The sequence below is a fragment of the Trachurus trachurus genome (genome assembly GCF_905171665.1).
Source record: "Trachurus trachurus genome assembly, chromosome: 9".
NCBI lineage: Eukaryota > Metazoa > Chordata > Actinopteri > Carangiformes > Carangidae > Trachurus > Trachurus trachurus.
Window position 1 is genome coordinate 18,657,993 of NC_139895.1, and position 20,167 is coordinate 18,678,159.

General features: G+C 41.6%; 1 protein-coding gene across 1 annotated transcript in view; it reads right to left on the minus strand.

Moving 5' to 3' along the window:
- The window catches only part of aopep (aminopeptidase O (putative)), a 71,476-nt gene that overhangs the window by 23,893 nt on the left and 27,416 nt on the right, over positions 1–20,167 (minus strand). The window contains exons 9-14 of the mRNA XM_083979270.1: positions 19,183–19,285; positions 18,874–18,981; positions 18,288–18,331; positions 15,932–15,992; positions 12,330–12,392; positions 10,947–11,033 (exon numbers count right to left, since the gene is read on the minus strand). Coding sequence (XP_083835396.1) covers positions 10,947–11,033; positions 12,330–12,392; positions 15,932–15,992; positions 18,288–18,331; positions 18,874–18,981; positions 19,183–19,285 — 466 coding nt within the window. The remainder of the gene's footprint in view (positions 1–10,946; positions 11,034–12,329; positions 12,393–15,931; positions 15,993–18,287; positions 18,332–18,873; positions 18,982–19,182; positions 19,286–20,167) is intronic.

Below are 20,167 nucleotides of genomic sequence, written 5' to 3' on the forward strand. Positions count from 1 at the left end.
CATGGGAGGGAGACAATCCTCTCGGCTGCAACGGGGAAGTTTACAATAACAAAAAATAAAATAACATAATTGTTCTATAAATGTGACTTTGGCAGCTGTCAGGAACAACCAAGAACGTCTCTGGAACAACCTACAGGAGGTCAATGTAGTTTGTGATTTATTTTCACGAGTAATAAATGACGTTTTTCAAAATAAAAGGGGGAAAAGTCCATGTTGCCATGGAGATGTGTGGGTCATTCCATGAAATCGGTAACTTTTCAACTTTGAAAAGTTAAAATTTAAACTATATTTAATTGCTGTTTTTTAAGTAGCCAGGAATCAAAGAAAGTTTAAAAAGACAAGAAATGATGTTGTGCCATCTCAGGCTGTGAAATTCCATATTTTATTACAGTTTTAATGTTTTCCTAATCTTGTCAACCCTGTTACCGACATAAACTTTACAATATACAGTATTTCTAATTAGAGTTTATTGAGAATTTTTTCTATATATAGTCTATATAGTTTTAATTATAATGGTAACAGTTGAAATACCATTTTTTAAAAACATTTTAATCAAATTAATGACAACAACAGGGTTGAAGTTATGGTAACAGGGTTGACAAGAGTAATAGATGACAGGACACACATTCTATTGTCTACACTGCAAAGGTAACAGGGTTGACAGTAACAGGGTTGACTATTTCAAGCTAATTTGCCCATTGCTAGCTGAAATAAATGCTAGCTAAAGGGCAAGCTATGTGCTTTGAAAGGTAATTACCTGTAGATATTGATTATATTATGAGAAATAGAAAATTGTTTAGATTTATATGTTAAAAAGTGGTAACAGGGTTGACGTTGTATGCTTGTCCCCCCCTGTCCAACCTTGAATAAACATCAAAAATAGCACATAAGAGATGAGAGAAAGCTACTTGTTACTGAGCTGTTAGCATCCTGGGTAAGAGATGATGCAAACTCCTGTCAATCATGTCAAATCTGGGATGTACCATTGTTTTTTTTAGGGTTTTTTGGTTAGGGTAACAGGGTTGACATAAAATCAGGGGACACCGATAAATTGGTAAATATTTATAATAATTAATATATATTATTACCAAAAACACTGTTTTACAATAAGATCATACTTATAACAATATGTAAATGTGAACATTTTAACATTTTGCCAACATTTTACATATAAAAAGTCCTGTTGACGTACAACAACAACAGTGAGGGACAGGCCAAAAACCTCACCCTCATCAGCATAAAAGTAATTTTAATTATTTAAAATTATATTTAATTGACTTTAATTTGATGTTATAGTAAGGAGAGAAGACATGGTAATGTTATATTTTTAAATTACATATTAATTTGTTGTTATCATAATTTTATGACTGATTACTTCTTGGGGACGCAAAAGTTACCGATTTCATGGAATGACCCGTGTAAACAACATGACATGGCGAAGTAATATTTTCAGTGATAAGTCAGCCGTGCTGTAATGCTGATTTGAGCACGTTCTAAATGTCTTATTGACCAATCAGATTGCTTGGTCGGAACTACTTGTTGTATAATTTGCATTAAAACCCCAGGAAGAAGACAATCCATCTTTTTTTTTTTTCCTACAGTATGATAAGGCCACTTCCAGTTTAGCAACATATGATATCCCAGACTGGTGTGTTACGAGCTGAAGCTGTCGCCTGCAGTATGGCTGTTGGCATCAACTGAATGGTTTTTACATGTGTCTGTCTGACTGTCTTAACGTTTCCAGAGGTCTGGTGTAATCTAGTATTAACAGTAGTTCTATGTTGTCATCCCCTGGCAGTGGGAAATACAGTACATCTCTCTCTTCCCTGTGAGAAAACATCTTCATCATTAGCATGTCTTGACATTTTACAGCACTTTGTTGGTCATAGTGTTGAGTGTCTTTGGATTAGACAAATCAACCGAAAATTAATTGACGACTATTTTGAAATGAATAATTCTTAATTTTTTCAAGAAAAAAAGGCAAAAGTTCCCTTCTGGCTTTTTTTTTAAAATCTAATGTGGTGGTAATAGTATGAACATGTCTTAACTCTTGCTCAGACGAAACTATCAATTTTGAAGACATCACCTCAGGATTTTGAAAAATGTGATGGGTATTGTTTTGACATTTTTCTGACATTTCTTTAGGAAACCAAATGATTAACTGAGGAAATATTCAGCAATTTAATCAAAAATTAACATGATTGTTAGTTGTTAGCCTTAGGACTCCTGTCTTTAAAATACATAAATTCAGGGTGGACATAAGAATTATGCTATTTTTAAATCTATCCTCAAGTCAAGGAAAACTGATGCTGCTTTTGAGACAAATAAAAAAAGTATCACAGTGATCTCAGCTGTGATCTCAGCAAATAAAAAAAAATGAAGACAAGGTGCCCCCAAATCCAGCGTCAGATCTCTTAGACACTTAGATATTGGTTTAATGTGCAGGAATTTCTATTATGCTCAGCCTCTATGGGCCAACCCCCATATAGCTGACATTAACTTTGTGTGTGCATACGTGCGTTTGTAAATGTGTGTGTTTTTGACAAGGCTAATTGCGTCAGGGCTGTCTGAGGGCGCTGCTGGCTCCCAAGTCATTACCAGGAAAGACAGATGTTTTAGCACTCAGCATGCTGCATTCATAGGCACACACACACACACAAAAACCCGAACATTACGTACTACACCTATGAAAGCTGTGAGGTGACGCCTAAATCAGGTTTTATGTGAACAGCATAAAAAAGCAGCTCCATTTTTACGGCCCAGCCCAATATTGAACATGACTACACTAAATACTTTGCTCAACTGTTGCTGGATTTAACACCGTGACCTCCATGCTACAATGCATTTTTATGGCACCGCGTTATCCTGAATGCCTAAAATTGTGCTTGAGCGGACTCCAAAAGGAACAATGCGTAGTTGTGCGAGTGACAAAGTGCAGCGCTTGTTTTTGTACATCTTGTGGCGGCCATATTCAGCAGGCTGTCTTCTCGCTCTCACTCCCTGATGCATTTTCCATGTGTGCTGGAAAGACAAACACAGCTGCACTTTAATGACACTCAAATGCTTCTGGGATTCAGAATGCATGTGTGTGTGTGTGGTTGCGTGTGCGTGCTTATGTGTGTGTGTGTGTGTGTGTGTGTGTGTGTGTGTGTGTGCTTATGTGTGTGTGTGTGTTTGTGTGTTCTTTTTGACCACTTCAGTAAAAAGTGTGTTGCTGTTACTCTTGCGCTGTACCCCTATCCTTCACTCTCACCCCCAAACTCCTCACTGCAACTCATTGCCTCACCTTATATGTGTGTCTGTACATAGGTGTGTGTGTGTGTGTGTGTGAGCATGCATGGGTGCCTTCCTAAGAGAGTCATGAAGGCCTAAATGTTATTTCTGAGCAGATATGCCTGCAATGAAATAGCTTGTCAGCATCATCAACCATGGCTGGTGATCTCTTTACACCCCTCTCTTTTTTTACTATATCCCCCCTATTCACAAACACACACGCACTCACGTAGACTACAGGGAGTCCCCGGACGAGATGAGACAGGCTGTGAGCTTCAAATGACCCCGAAAACAGAACTGCTGCTGAGTGATAAATGAGACAAATACACGCTGGCACTCTCTCCCCCTCACTTTCTTTCTGTGTTGCTCTCCCTCATTAACACAGCACAAATGGAGCCATCTCCTCTCTCTCCTCCTCCCCATCTCCACACATAAATCTTCTCATCTCCAGCACATAAATTAACATACATTTTAATTTTCTTCGAACTCACTCTTTTTTTTCCTGCATTTTACTACCTTTCAAAAGGGAAAACTGTTTTCACGCTCCATCTGAACTTAAAACGTACAAAATAAAACTCACGAAATCGAGTGTAAAACAACCAGATTTTTTTTTTCTTCATATAACTAAGATTTTGTAATCTAGCAGCAGCATGAGACATCTGTCAGATAGCAGCTCTATCGGTCACATACGCTTTTAAAGACATTGTGTGTTTTGCTTTCAGTCAGTTTATACAGTTACATCCTGTCATATCCCAGCATGAGTTCTGCAGGTTGAACTCCAGAGTCTTATATAGTGGAGGAAGACTTAGAGTAGAAGTTACCAGTGCAAAGGATCATGTGGACACACAGCTGTGTATACATTCAGTGCAAGTTTTTATTGGATTTATGGGTTATTACATCAGTTTTGTCACAACACAAAATGTACAGACTCTAAGTGTTATTCAAACAGACACATACGTGGAGTGAAAAGCCTGGTTGTCATCGTCGTCGATCAACAGCTTATTGAAGCTGAGCTAGTGTGAGAGAAGTGTGAATCAAACAGCAGTTGTTTGCCACACTGATCCCTTGATTCCCACACAATCTGTTCCTCCTACTCAGCACTTTTCACAACACATACTGCAGAAGATGACAAAGCCAGTATGATACTTTTATTGATCTGTTTTTTTTTATCCACTTCATCTGTTTCTTTTGATGTCCTTGATTCACCTTCTGTCTCTGTCTTCCTACATGTATGATTGGTCTTTCACTATCACTCACGTTCTGTCCGAGCTCATGAGCTGAGCCTTGAAGACCATCTCTGTATAGTAATGCAGCCATCTATTCCTCTGCAGCTACAGTATGTGCTGTGTCATTGCTGCAGTTGTAGGTCAATCTGTTAATGTCAACGTGATAATAAAGTGGACACTAGTGTATACTGCTGTGTTTTCTCTTTTCCACTTTCAGCTTCTACGCAATGATTTCTCAAGCTTGTAGTCCAACTGTTCACACCAGGGAGAGTGAACTCCATATTCATTCATTCTTTCATTTTTGGCTGCGCACTAAGGCCTGGCCATAGCTTCAGGCAGCTCCTCCTTTTCTAAAATCCTCATGGACCTAAGGAAAAGTCCCAACAACCTGTTAAGGAAATTTAATTCAACCACCTGTCGAGCTCAACATCTCAGACAAGTTTTAAAAAGCAGCCACAGTCGCCACATTTTACAATGTTTACCTAGCAAACCATATTCCAATTGTGAACACCTCAGCTTTCAGCTTCCAGATGTTATCAGAGATTCTGGGCCCACAGCCCAGAGAATCAATGCAACCACTGCACTTTGTTCGACCTCTCACCTGAAACCAGTCTGACATGCACCTCCCTCCTCAGGAGCACAGCTCCCTGTGTGGCAGGTGCACACAAAATCCTCCCTCACCATAAACTGCAGGTTTGACAGGGTAAGGGCTACACAGCATTAACATGAGTTAGACCCGTAAAGAGTGAACCATGCCTTCTATAATATTGTCCATGACAACATCTGTAATCTTATTAGGTGAGCCTAGTCAAACTGCCATTTAAATATCCAAATTCAAGAAGAGGATAAATTCCTTTGCATGAACTTTGTTAATTTCCATAATGTGTGTGTACAAAGCTCATGTCTGACTTTCATTAAAGACAATTAAATGCTTGAGGCTCTCAGAGCTCAACCTGAGAAGCTCTTAGCTGGTTCCCAATTGGTCTAATGATGGTGAAACACACACACACAGAAAAATACATGCACACACACTTTTCTTCCAACCATTTCCCATCCTGATGTGATGAAGTCTGGCCGGAAACAGCCATTTCCCTGAATGTTCCCATCTCTCCTCCGGCATACTCCCTCATCCCTGATTCATTGCCAATAAATCACAGAGAGACAAAAGGAGCAGAAAGAGGGAGACAGACAAAGTACGAAAAAGTGTAAGGCAGAAAGAGCAGAGGAGAAAGAAGGGGAGATCGTGGCAGTATAAACCAGGAGACAGAGGTGTGCTGGAGATAGGAAAACAGAAATGAAGGAAAACCAGATGTGTGATGTGTCCTCATCAGCACTGCTCAGAGGTGGAGTGTGAGCTGCCAAATATGGTTGCGTGTACTCTTGTGATGTCCTCTCGCAGAAAACAACAACAACACAGATGGCATAAAAACTCCATTACTAAACGGATATGCTTTATTTCATGGTCCTGGTCAAACTCCAAACAAACAGAAAGAGAGGAAGAGGGAGTCCACAGGAGAAAAACAGATGAGACTGTTGGGTAATTTGCCTCTCAAGCTTTCGTATTATGATCAGCATTTCATTACATTTACACAAATCATTCAGGTCTGTATCAAAACAAGGATTAAATTCAGTCTCAATTATGAACAATCCCCCTCTACCCAGCTACATTTAATCAAAGCTATGAGAAAGAGCCAAAAGACACAGACTGAAACAATTTCCACCCTACTCCACTTGGTCGCCCCCCTCATCACTCTACTTACAGAAGCCCACTATGGCAGAGTAATGTGCGCCACCTGCAAACTCCACCCAACTGAAGAGGCTTTTGATCATGCCTTCCCCTACTGTTTACTCTCCCACAGCGGCTCCAGTTACCACTTCCACCTGCCCTGTCCAAACCATCAACATCGCACCTCAGCGCCCAACAAAGGGGGATTTCAGTCAGCGCTCAAGTCCATTTAATTCTGTGGGTTTACATTATCTCCTAAAATAGAAGTTGGCATCTCTGTCCTTTATGCTATACCAGTGCAGCTAGAGGAGCGACATGTCCTCTTATTGAGGTTGTTTTAGGGTTGCTCCTGAGAGTAGTGTAGTTTAATGTTTTCATTAATACAGAGAGTGGCAAAAAGCTGGCAGGGATGAACAAAGAGAGGTGGGGATGTATGAAAAAGGAACGGTCACACCCAGGACAGAGGTAATGTACAGTGGAATAAAAAGACTCTGAAACCTGATGAGGGAAAACATCAAAGTCTAAAACGTCAGAGCTGTTATGTCTGATTGAACCACTTAGCTCAAGAGCTACAAGTGTTAAAATCATTTCTGCCACTGGATGCATTAACAGAAAAAAAAAAAAAATTACAAAAACAGAGACTGAAAGTTTAGATTTGACCTTGGAAACAACAGCTGAAAAAACAATCTCACTACAAGGTCCATTTAGGAGCTGATCTGCAGCATTTGATATGAGTACTGCACTCAGAAAAATGGAAATTACAATTTGTGCAATATCGTGACAACTGGGTGAACTCCATCTGCAAAAAGCTCCACAACAGCCACTAAATGGACCTTGCGGTGAGACTGATTCGTCAATAACAATAATATCTGCTCTGTGCAGTGTCCTCAATGCCAGCGTTTTCTCCTGAGTCAACTGAAGCAGTTTAATCGCTAAACTGCATCTTTTTAACTTCTTAAAATGTTCATATATACTGAAGTGCTGTATCGAGACAGGCGACTCCTCTGATGCTGCTGACATTTTCTCAGCCACAAACACAAACCTGGCAGTATGTGTTTTTCGCAGTAGCCAAATCCATCAACCAGGAGGGTGCAGATTGCCATGTGGGTGCAAATAAGGTGACAGTGTGACACTGAGATGGAGGCTGACTCATCGTCCATCTATTCTGCTGCATATGTGAAGTTACCATGGCACACGGGCAGATGCCACCCTGCACAATCTGTGTGTGTGTAGTCATACTGTTTTACTCTGTGCACTTAAAGTTGAAAGAGGCATTAAAAAGACTAAATCACCAAAAAATGATGAGCGCAATGTCCACCAGTTACTCTTATTCTAGAATATGTTGTAAATGTGCAGACTTAGATTCAGAGAGACGTGCTGCGTAAAGTTAAAAATAGCGTGGTGCAGAACAATTTTAGCAGGAATGACAAGAATTCAGGATTATACAATTTCCCGGATTTGTTTATCCAGGGAAGAGCTATGTCAACACGTTTTATACACAGAATCTTATCACATCTGCATGAAAGGTGCTCCTGTGTGCCACACTGTGCTCTGGTGCAAAAAGAAATTAGACACAACTGTGCAGGCTTAAAGTATGGAGGTGATATAGTAACATAATTTCACTCGGCCAGAATGCAGTTTATATTTTTCCATTGTATGTGTGAGAGTTGAAATAATGTTATTTTGGCCTGGCTGGATCTGCCAGACATTAAACCCATTCAATTGGCCATTTGTGCTACAAAGCCTGACGGTATACTGAACACACTCCATGTAGAAGCTGCACTCTTTAGGATTTCGGACGGGTTTAGGCATATAACGATACCTATTGATCATCTGAGGCATTTGCCATGGAGTCCCGTTGATTAGCATGTAACTCAGGGCAATTACAACTTAACAAACTGCATCTTTAAAGAGCAGAGCAGCATTTCATTGCCAGAAAAGTTAAGCAGGGTCTCACGCTATTCTCGGCGCTTTTCCCCCTACAGGGTTTCCTGTTCTGATCAGCAGGGGTAGACGGACCCTCTCATTACAGGGACCGCAGATGAAAATGAGAGCAAAATGAGGCCCATTACCACAAGGCCGTGACTAATATCCCTCTACAGACCCCTCTACATGCACTGGACACACGCACGCTAATCGCACGTGCACCTTCAAGTTTAATGTGTACGCAAAACTTAAGTCAGACGTGCACGCCAAGATGCTCGTGAATCAATAACGTTACACAGAAACAAAGACGAGGGGAAGTCGGTAATAAACTTTGGCTCTATTAAATTCACCAGATCTTGGGCTGCTCTGTGGGGGGTGTCTGGTTCTTACCAGTGTGTGCATTTATAGGTGTGTGTGTGTGTGTGCGCGTGTGTGTGTATTCCCTAATCATCCATGATGTCATTAGCGCTAAATTCGACCCTGGCTCAGCCTAATTCCTGCCCACTAAAAGGCCTGCCTTCTCTATTCCCTCTCTCACCATCTCTTTCTTCTCCTCCTACAGTAACCGCTCTTACATCATCTGACCAGTCCCTGTAATATTTAGTCTCTCGTGTGCTTCTCTCATTTCTTCAAAAATCCACTCCACTCTTCATTTCCTTAAATGTCCGCAACACATTGACAACCTCACTGGAATTCACAACCACGAACCTCTACCCGCTCGTGTTGCTCTCGCTTCAATCATCAGCTCCTAAAATCCTGTTTTACCACTTTGTTACTTTTCTACCTTTCTATCTCCCTCCCTTCCATAGTCATACCATCATCTGTTTCTTCTTTCCTTACATATCATCTGCCATTTCCTTTCCCTTAATATCTTTCCACTAAAGCTCATCATATGCTTCCATTCCAATTCAACTTATGGTCAGTGTTTTCATATTTCACCTCTTTGTACCATTTCATTTCTGATTCATCCCAACTTTTTCTTCCCCTTCTACCTCCCTGTCTCATGTTTTAACCGCCTTCCCAATGTTTCTTTTATTTTTTCTCCCTGCTTTGCCGATCGGGTCTGCTGAGTGATTTATCACCTTGCAACAGGCTGGTAGAGAGAGGGAAGGGAAAGGGAGGAGAGGTAGATGAAGAGAGGAGGGGTTGAGTAGAAATTGGGCTGTTTGGCGTTTGAAGTACATGAAGGAGTGATATAAAATACACCTGGTCCATCCATGGGGCACTCTCTGTACACAGAAACAAAGGGAGGGGAGGGAGAAGGAGAGCAGGAGAGAGGAGAGGGCCGGGCCGCAGGGAGGAGAGGGGAGAGGGGTGGATAGAGAGGGGGAGGATGGGTCACTTCGTGTTTCCTTTCAGGATGGCTTTTATGGTGTAACTTCAAACGCTGACCTCCCACACCCCCGCCCCTACATCCCCCTGCTCCCTCGCTCCATCCGTCCGTCCATTCGTCCCTCCCTCCTCTTTCTCACTATTGTGTATGGCCAAGTGGACAGTAATTGGCTATTCTTTCATGAGGCTGATTTCAGCACTCTCTCCCCCCCACAGGAAGGGGCCCTTTTGCTGCCCCTTAGAAGTAAGTGTATTTGTGTGTGTGTGTGTGTGTGTGTGTGTGTGTGTGTGTGTGTGTGTGTGTGTGTGTGTGTGTGTGTGTGTGTGTACATACGCCAGTAGGTATCAGGTGGTTGAAGGGGGCTGCACTGGCTGCAGACTCCACAGGCATTTCATTCACCGTGTGCTCCAAATTACAACACAGGAATTGGAGGTAATCTAATACAGAGAAATCATGTCCTAACTTGAGCTTTTATGAATTTTAGGTACAGCTTAGAAATGTATAATTTTACTAAGGGAGTAAAGTTTACATTACATCTGTTGAAAGCCAAGTATGTTTAAAGTAAGTGAGTTAAACCCATAAAAAGTCACTGGATATACATATTATTCTTGGCAATGAATGAGTGTTTTATTTTTCCATCCACCCAGGGGCACTTACCAAACTTATTCATGCTATAAAATGCAATGCACAAAAAGATGAGAGGCTTTTGTAAATGTTTCTGGCTACAATGTCTGAGCATATTACAAGTGATATATAAAAGATGCTCTACTCTCTTTAATGACTTCTGGCCCTCTGTGGTTTATAGATCAGTGTGCGTTCATTAATGATGCAGGCGAGTGTGCAAGCGTGTACGTCAATTAGTGTGTGGAGGGGATTAGCCGTCCCCGGAGAGCCCTAATTAACCATACACACACTAAACCACCTTTTTTTTTTTGTTTCATTTTCATGACACTTTTTAATTTTATTTGGTGGTAAACAGAGCAAAGTGACAGGAAGCAGGAGAAGACAAGGAAGGATGCAACAAAGGTTCAAGGCCAGATACAATCCCTGAATGTCGAGGCCAAATGGTATTTCACCAACTCCTCCCCCCAGACAAACACAGACACCATCCTACACTCACATTGACCATGACCACACACACACACAGACACACACAGAAACAGAGGGTATGTGATGTATACAAGCTCTTAAAAGGTTAAATATGTGGGCGGAGGGCGCAACATAAACAAAGACTTAAATAAGCACTGGGTAGTCTGTCTTTGCAGACACGCGGCATCAACATAATTTTGTTGGCAGACAAATGAAAACACTGTACAAGTTACGAATCACAGCTATTTCACAAATGAAAAAAGCCAAAGGAAAGAAACACAGAGATTTCTAAAAAATGAAAGAGTCACTACAAAGATTTAGAAGCAGAGCAGAGGGAAGGTAAACAGAGGCCTTACGGCAGAGTGTCTCCTACCTCTTTGTAGTTCACCTTGGGCTCTGTTCTCTTCCGCTTTCTGCCCTTCCCCTGATGACTCTGACTGAGGAGAATCCATTTTACAACCTGCAGGAGGGAGGATGGTGGGGTGAGGTGGCAGTGAAGGCGGGAAAAAGGAGAGAGTGTAAAGGTAAAAAGAGAGAGAGAGGCAACAAAGTAGAGGGATTTGAGAGAGAGTGAAGAGACCGGCCCGATGGTGAAAGAGAGAAAAAAAAGGGGAAAGGTGGAGAAGCAATGATAATGAAGAGAGAAGACAGGAGACAGAATGAGTGGTCACATAAATACAAACAGACTTAAGCACTTTCCATCTCTCAAGTGGAGAGGCACACAGGAATATACATATACACACTCTCAGAGAGCTACTGGCATGCAAGCCTTGATCAAGTGTAAAGTGGACAGACACGCGCACACACACACACACACACACGCATGTCCACCAGTGCCGTCTCTCTAAAACACTAACATTAATTCGAACCTTTCAGCGCTCACTTGTGCTCCATATATAACCAACACAAACTGCTGGCTAAGACAAAAGAGTAATAGTGTAAGTATGTTTCTGTGACAGAGCCTGGAGCGCAGTAACTCCCTACACCATAGATCTCCATTAAACAGCCAATCACTATCAAGGCCAAACTCTCGCTGACTCCTCTTCTCCGCTTCCATTTGTGCCTCATGCTGAAAATGCTGTCGAGAAACAGCTTAAATGTTGAAAAAGTGAGGTTTCATGAGAATAAAACAGCACATAAAGTGGAGAAGTCATTTCTAAGGTGAAACCACTCAAGCTTTCTTGTGTATTTGTGAATCTAAATTTAGAATATATCTGACAAAAATGTTCTGTTCAGGTCTGACAGAGATTTTTTTAATCAGACAGATAAATGGTAGAATTAGAAAATATAGTCAAAACAATTAAGAAACACATTGGGGATTTATGAGAAATCTGATCTGCAGCATAGAATGACACGCAACAGATGTACAGCGCTGTGTGCGCCGCACTTCACTCAGAGGCAGACAGAGGGAAAGACTGGAACAGGGAGCAATAGATATTGGTAGATAGAGTGCAAGGGAGGTGGAGATAGGAGATGGTATCAAACACTGTGAGACGGAGAAGAGACAAACACAGGGAAGCAGGAAAGGGAGACAGTGGCAACAGAACTGAGTGAGGGGAAGGAGAGTGATGACAATCAGATGACAATCACATCAAGCAGTCTAAGGTGCAATATTTCAAATCTGAGAGCTGCCCCCCAAGTATGTCTGCCACTCCCTGAAGATGAGAAGAAGAGACAGGGAAAGAGAGAAGAGGAGGAGGAGGAAGAGAGAGAGAGAGAGAGAGAAGAGAGAGGGAGAGAGAGTGAGAGTGCTTACCTCTGCTTTGACTTCTTCTACCAGCCTCGCCTGTGACCACACGGCGCTCCTTTCATACAGCCACTGAACGACAGAGAAGAAGGGAAAGCAGTGAGCCGGGGGCAAGTGATCGGGACAGAGTGGAATGCTTTGCAGAGGCAGAGAGAGAGAGAGAGAGAGAGAAAGAGAGGAGAGAGAGAGAGAGAGAGAAAGAGAGAGAGAGAGAGCCCCGGCAAAGCAGGAAGGGGAGGGAGTGAGGAGAGGTGGGAGGAGTGGGAGGAGGTGGAAGCGCGCGATCACTTGTTCCTCTGACGGAAACTCGCGACTTGACTCCGGAGGATGAGAGAAAGGAGGAAGAGTGGAGGAGAAAGGAGAGGGATAAAAAGAGGAGGAGGAGGAGGAGGAGGAGGAAGAGGAGGGGGAGATTTATAGAAAAAAACACCTGAATTACAAGTAACCACAGGATAGATGGTCACCTCAGTCCTCTACACATTCACTCCTCCACCACTCTACACACACACACACACGCAAACACACCTACACACAGCAGCAGCTAGTAGGCACAAACACACAGCACTTACTCTCTAACCTTATTAAGCTTTCAGCAGAGCTACGGCTTGAGTGATGTGAATCACACATTACAGCGATGACGGCAAGGGCTGTGTATATATTTGTCTTTGTGTGTGTGTGTGTGTGTGTGGTTGGGGGGGGGGGGGGGGGGGGGGTAAGGAGACAGACACGAGACAGACCAGAAAACATGGAAAAGAGGTCTTTGTAATGTCACACCACACACACAAACAGGCGAGATGCAGCAGTGCAACATCACATTCACACAACTTGATAGATAGTCCACAGATGTTCTCAGGCATGTCTTTCACTAACCATAGCTACACAGTATGTCTCTTTGTGTATTACACAAAAGTACTCCAGCAGAAATAGCATGAAGGTGTGTGTGTGTGTGTAGAAGCAGAGGACAGAAAGAGAGGCGGACAGAGAGAGGGAGGTGTTGGAGTGGGTTGTATAGAATGTAGTGAGTGGTGAAACACTAAATTGGCATTGTGTAACAAGATACCAACCATAGCTCTTTTGCTGCCTCGATCCCCTCTGCCATTCCCTGAATAGCAAGGCTTTTGTCTACCTCTAACTCTGTCTTCGTCCTGTGCCCATGTCTGCGTAGCGTCTATCCGCTGAGAATCAATATTAAGTTACATGTACTGTCAAAGCTCAGAAGTTACCCCTGCCATTCATAAACACGCAGGAGAAGCAAATAAACCACATCCCTCGCTCAGTTTAAAGAAGTAGTTAATGAGCGCTGCCCATCTGTATTTTGTGTTTTTGTACTGTCTGTATTGCCTTAATAATCTATTAATTCCAGAGACAAGGCCAGACAATAACAATACCAACGTTTGGTTTCGAAAGCAATTTATTTATTATTATTAAAGTAGCTGAACTTGTGTCCAATACCTAAACCAAACCTGTCACATTCTAACCAGTTTAATGCTGCCTTAACGTAAACAACTGTGTGTGAATAACATTTATCAGGATGGGAGCATTATGTTTAAAAATCACCTTTTTTTCCTAGTTTCTAAAGAGTGCCAGCTCTTGTACCATTTTCTGCCCCATGATGACCCAGGCAGAAAAAGACAAAACATAAGATGCTGATGTAAGTTGTAGGAGAAGCTATCAGGCAGAAAGCTGTGGAGAATAAAGGGTAGTCTTTCTTTAAACAAAGTATCTCAGCCTAAATCCATCATCCCAAAGGGAGTGCTTACTCATCTAAACTGTGGGGTCTAAAATAGGCCGGCACTGGCCTTCCCATTCCACATCTCTTACTCCGGGATCGGTGAATGTCATTGTTTATTATTAGGCCAAACCATTTCCTGCCTTTCTCCAATTGAAGCACATTGTCAAGCGATGGATGAGAGGCAGAGAGGGGAGAGCAAGAGTGGCAGGGAGAGAAAGAGAGATTTTAAAAATGTGTTTGTGTCTAGTGTACATAATACACAAGCACTTGCATTTGTAAAAGGTTTCAATCGATCTGGCTGATCTTATTAGCCAGTGGCTTGCACATCAAACACACACACACACACAAAAAGCTCTGCGAGAACACTCTAGCCATCACCCAATCAGGTGTGAGAAAACAGCAGTCCCTCCACGCTGTCCTTCCCACCCTCAGAGGCCCCCTGAAAGGCTCCAGTTACATCATCACATAATCTAGAAGGTGAAGGTTCCCAGACAGCAACACAAGCACAGACACACAAAAAAAGCATATGCACACAGTGATAATTAAGATCAGTTACCATGGAGATGGGAGAGTTGAAGAAGCTGTTAAGGTGGATTGATTGCATGAGTGTATGTGCACGCGCGCACGTGTGTGTGTGTGTGTGTAGCCTTGCAATACCAGCATCTATGGGTTTGGGTCTTTTTCTATTAGAAGGCCGAGGCAGAACAGCAGTACCAGTCTGGTAACACACCCACACATCCCTATGATAAAATGAAGTGGACTGCAACAACACTAGTCACGCTCATCATAATTTGAAGTGGAATGAAGGTCATCATCATGATATCGTCTGGAAAACTCACTTCAAAAAATTCAAAAACTTTCTTCAAGTTGAGCAACAAGTACGGGGTGATCTTTTATGCTGTCATCAAGAACCATGTATGGCTACGGGCTAATAGTCACACATCATTTAAGCTAAAGTATTTATATATTAGCAGCTATTTACTTCTAATAGGAGACATAATGTTCAGAATGAGTTACGCATAATGTTCAGAAGTTGTTATGCATTAAGACGAATGCAATGCAGCTCTTGCCATCCAAGAACAGCTGTTTAGGGTACACTCCTTGCACAAATATTACATGTGTTATTATGGTTTACACTCATATCTGTAGCCACCACAAACTGCTGGGTTTGAACTTTGAACATCTTAATCTACACTAAAGTTAAAATCTAGCTGATCCAATGATATCAAACCGTATTGAGTAATTTTTAAAGGATGACAAGCTGAAGGTATTTGCAGTCAGTGATTCTTAGTGTGTGGCATTCAAAGCCAGTTTGAACTACAGCACAAATTAAGCCAGGTTGTGTTTTACATACTGATGACGAGGGTAAAACAGTGAAAGCTACAGCTGTGACAATAGTGACACAAAGATCAAAAAACACTCCCTCTCATAACCAGAAATAAGAAATCAATATACCAAATGATAAGTGGTAATTTGGGGGTATAATCTCATATGAAAAATAAGTAAATAGGAGCAAGAATACTGTATAAGTAAAGTAATTACTAGTTAAGACATAATATCTGTGAACTCCAAGATCTAAATAAATTTAATTGATACATTATCAATTAAGCCTAAATTTATATTTAGTATTTACTTTTTACTTTCAGAGCTATTCATCATTACATAAGCTTAACTGATTAAGTAGTTGGTAGCTGGTATACAATATTTACAAATACATAATATAGTACACTGTTTTCATATTATATCCTTAATTATGAAACAGAAGGTCAATGAACATTGCATTACAGTAACAACAGTGTTCAATTTTAGATTTAGATAAATTTAGAAAAAAAGAGAGAAAGAAAGAAAAAAGATAGAAAGAAAGAAAGGGTCCTCATACCTTTGGAATTCCCGGTCGATCAAGCCAGTCAGCATAAATAGCACTGAGGGTGAGGCCTTTTCTGGAACACAATGGCACAAGTGTTAGTATTATTTCTATTATTGTAGAAATGACTGTTATTGCCCAAGACACCCTATGAAAACACGGCTCTGGGAAAATATTGTTAGGGTCATGGATGGCAGACTTGAGGGCCAGGCCAACACCTTAAACAAAAAGAGGGGCACACCCACTTTCCCATACAAGGAAGAAGCAAACAGGCATGTACAGACAATGAATTGAATTTGGATGTATGCATATACAGTAAAGTAAGTCTCTGTGTGTCTGTGTGTAGGGGCTAAAGTGTAGGGTTTGACCACAGAAAGTGCTGCATACCACACAAAGAACACACACAGCAACGTAGCTTGGTTGAAAAGATACAGTATGTGAATGTAAACATACACAAGCAGTCCGCAGTTTGTTAGCTCACTATAAAGTATGCAAAGTACACACCAAATTGAAGAACAACCCCCCCCATTAGTTAGCACGTGGGTAAGATGGAAGACCCAGCAGAACTCTCCAATAGTCAATTTTAACTTATTTTTAACAAAAAAATCTTTAACCTTTTCTCTTTACAGAAAAAGATATAATTTGACAGTGTCAGATATACATTTTCTTTTTCTTTTTCCCATGGCTTTGTGACACCGACAACTTTCTGTCATCTTTTACAGTATGTACTTTGTCTGCCCAAAAGTGCTTTGAGATGACGGCTAATGTTACCATGATAACATGCTGAGTGCCGAATGCTTCTGCCAAAATCTAAATCCAATAGCTGCAGAGGTGTTTCACTTTGGACCAAAGTGCTGGACCAACAAGCCAACAGACCAATTTACAAACTGAGCCACACCGCTACAAGTGTAGCTAAAAATGGTTCAGAAAGAAGCACTCACATTTTGCTGCAAGGTCAATCTGAGCTCCTTGCTTCCACACACTAGTAAAGTCTCAGTCCTACTGTGTCATTTCCTATTGTATATTTGCTGACAACTTTGGCAGATGGAGAGTGGGCCTTCAGTAAATTGAAGACCATAAAATTCTCTTTATACTCCACAGTGTAACAGAAGAGGTAATATTCCCAATAAAGTACCAATTTGCCCAGAAAGTGGACATTAAAAACGTCACGCGGTACTTTACCACAAGAAAATTTCCGCTCTTGGCACATGGACTTGAACCATAGACAGAGCATTAAGACTAAACATCTGCCACACCAACAGTTAGGCACCATGGAGGAGGATTACATGGGATTATGTGAGCATAGCTTTCTTATGGCCAAACAAAAGATTAATACAGTTGCTAGACCGCATGACTTATCATATACTTTTTAATAATAGGAGATAGATAGATAATAAATGTCAAGGTTCACAAAAGCAAACAAGACACACTGTAACAGTGTATACTTGTTCTTTCATGTTGAGAATGGAAACTGTTCTACAGGTTGTTAATCTTTATACAGGGGAAAGACTGGCTATGATTCCTGGAAAATAGTAGCATCTTAGAAATCAATGTATTATTGTTTTTAAAATGTATGCTAATAATTTTTATGTTTCATCTTGTAATTATTATTTTTGGATCATTTAGTCTGGGCAAAGGACATTGTATATGACCCTGCACCCACTCTAGTGTCTATTCTAATCCTAAACCTTGTTCTTCTAGTGGGCTGTTTACTGAAAGAGGCATCCGACTCAAATATTGACTGTCCTCAACTCCCTCTGTTTAGTTCAGTCAATCCCTGCCAACCGAGCAGCATGTTCCACATGACAGAAAAGGGAAAGATGACAACATTCGGAGCAGAGGCAAGGTTGCAGAGGAAGAGAGAGGAAGAGTTGAGGATGGGAGAAACAGAGTGAAAGACAGACAGGGAGAAAAGAGGAATGATGAGACAGGCAGAAGAAGAGGTTAATGAGGCAATCAGGAGAAATAGAGAACTGAATGATTAGGCAAGTGCAGAGAGGGAGAGAGAAAATTACAGAGGAGGAGAGCAGGAGGAGCAGTTATCCTTTTACACTTCAATTAATATGAGAGTGGACGAGACTGCTCTCTTAACAGGATTGGTATTGGAGGCTTTTCTGGCCGTGTTTTCCACAGCAGGACCAAGTTAGGCAAAGAACAGCGGTCAAATCAACACATGCTCATATGTTTGACAATAAATCTACAGACTGTTTAAGAGAAAAAAAGTTCCTGAGGCCATGTTAAAAGAGAAAATTGATGAATAATATATCTCTAATTTTGCTGGAACTGGAAAACAGGGAACCTTTAATGCATCAAGGTATTTTTTATTATTCATGAACTCTACTGTAAGCATTATTCAGAGCCACTTACATACCTCTCAATGTCGGGAAAGATAATCAGCAGCATTCGCAGGAAATCCTGTCAAAAAAAAAAAAAAAAAATGAAGGCATTTAGTGGGAGGTGGGAGTGGAAAAAAAAGAAAGAGAAAGGCATACCTGATCTTAAGTCAGGAGGACAAGGTCAAGCAGTGTTTATGTTACATCCATTATTTAGTGGGAAGACTCAACCTGCCACTGAAGAAACAGGAGCCAGGTGGAACTCATCACGTATCACACACAGACCGACTCACATGTACTCATACACACAGACTTCCAGGTGTGATCACTCAGACCCATGGCCTCAACAGGATAAACAAATGTGGCTGAGCTGATGTACGGTCATCAATTTGGGGGGGGGGGGGAGCTGGAGCATTTTCAACTATTGCAGCAATAAAACTCACATCAGCCTCCAATTAATTTACAGTATGGAAATAACACTGCGCCTGAGAGACAGGTCATATTAAAACTGTTCAAATCTGTGCTCCGATTTTATAAACAGCCTCTGAAGTAGCTGTGAGTCAACATCAAGATTCTCCATTAAGTTAATGAGGTAAAAATGAATTTCCTATACCGCAGCCTCACCTGAGACAAAATGAGTTGCCCGTGGTATTTCTTCACAAATAATCTGAAGAAGTCGATAAATTGTCGCTCTCCCACTTGACTGGCCAAGAACCTGAGGAGGAAGTAACCCTGGACAAAAGGACAAGATAAGTAAAGACAAAAAACATGACCTATCAGAGAAACTCCACAGCAACAGCTACATCCATTACAAGTCAAGCTCCAAGCACATCTAACAGAACATCTTAGGTTTTTATACATCCCTCATTTTCCCTCTTTCCCTACTTCTCCCATCATCTCTTGCCTGCTGCTTGTACTACAGTCATCTCTCACCTTGAGGTAGTGGACTTGCATGAAGGTTTTGTCAGGGTTGAGGGCATGTTTAACTGTGGAGGAGCCGGACTCGCTGACCTGACCAGTGTTCTCCATGTTGGGTCTGCAGAAGCATAAACAGAGCAGAGAAACAAAAATACACACACAGAGATAAGAAAACAGTCACATAGTACACCTAGGGAGATATTAAGCGAACACAGTAAACAGAGTGGTTCACAAAAAAAATGAGTCAGGCAGGTAGAAACACGGTGAGGCAAAAACAGTGGGATGGTGAGAGAGAACCTGAGCACTGAGATCTTATTTTATCCCTCTCTTAGAGACATTTTAGTTGCAGGAAAACCACATTTTCAACAGAGCAAGAATACACTGTCAGCAACACTAAATCCAGCCACTCAGCCGGCCCTCTCAATGGCCAACACATTGCCAAGTTGCCGTATTTTGCCAGAGGCAGGCTGGAAATCAAGCTGCAGATTTATAATAGCATGCTATAGTGTTTATATGACCTCACAGCACCGCGCGCCGACTTTACTGCCCATGACTCACCGAGCGAACATATAACACTTCCACGAAGAAGCATCACCCCCCCCCCATCCCCGTCTTACAGGCACAAAAGAGCCATGCTCTGAGTTTCGCTTTCCCTGTCACAAAGATACAAATCAACCTCGACAAACACACGGACAAACACACATAAAACTAATAAAAGCCAAACAAACAGAGCACTGACATGGGATGCTGTGCAATGATAGTTTCAGTTAGCCAGTATTGATCAAGCTGAGCAGATTAACTCAGTGTGCCAATAGTAAGGCCTTGAAGGATCACCCTCCTGCCAAGTCGATACACAAGGCGCCTGGCCCACCAATCAATACACTCTTCATCACTGGCTAGCACTTTTCCACAGGACCGCTTCATGACAGGGCCAGACACACACACACACCATCAGGAAGACCACACATCCAAATTCTTATTCATACAGATTCGTGAGTGT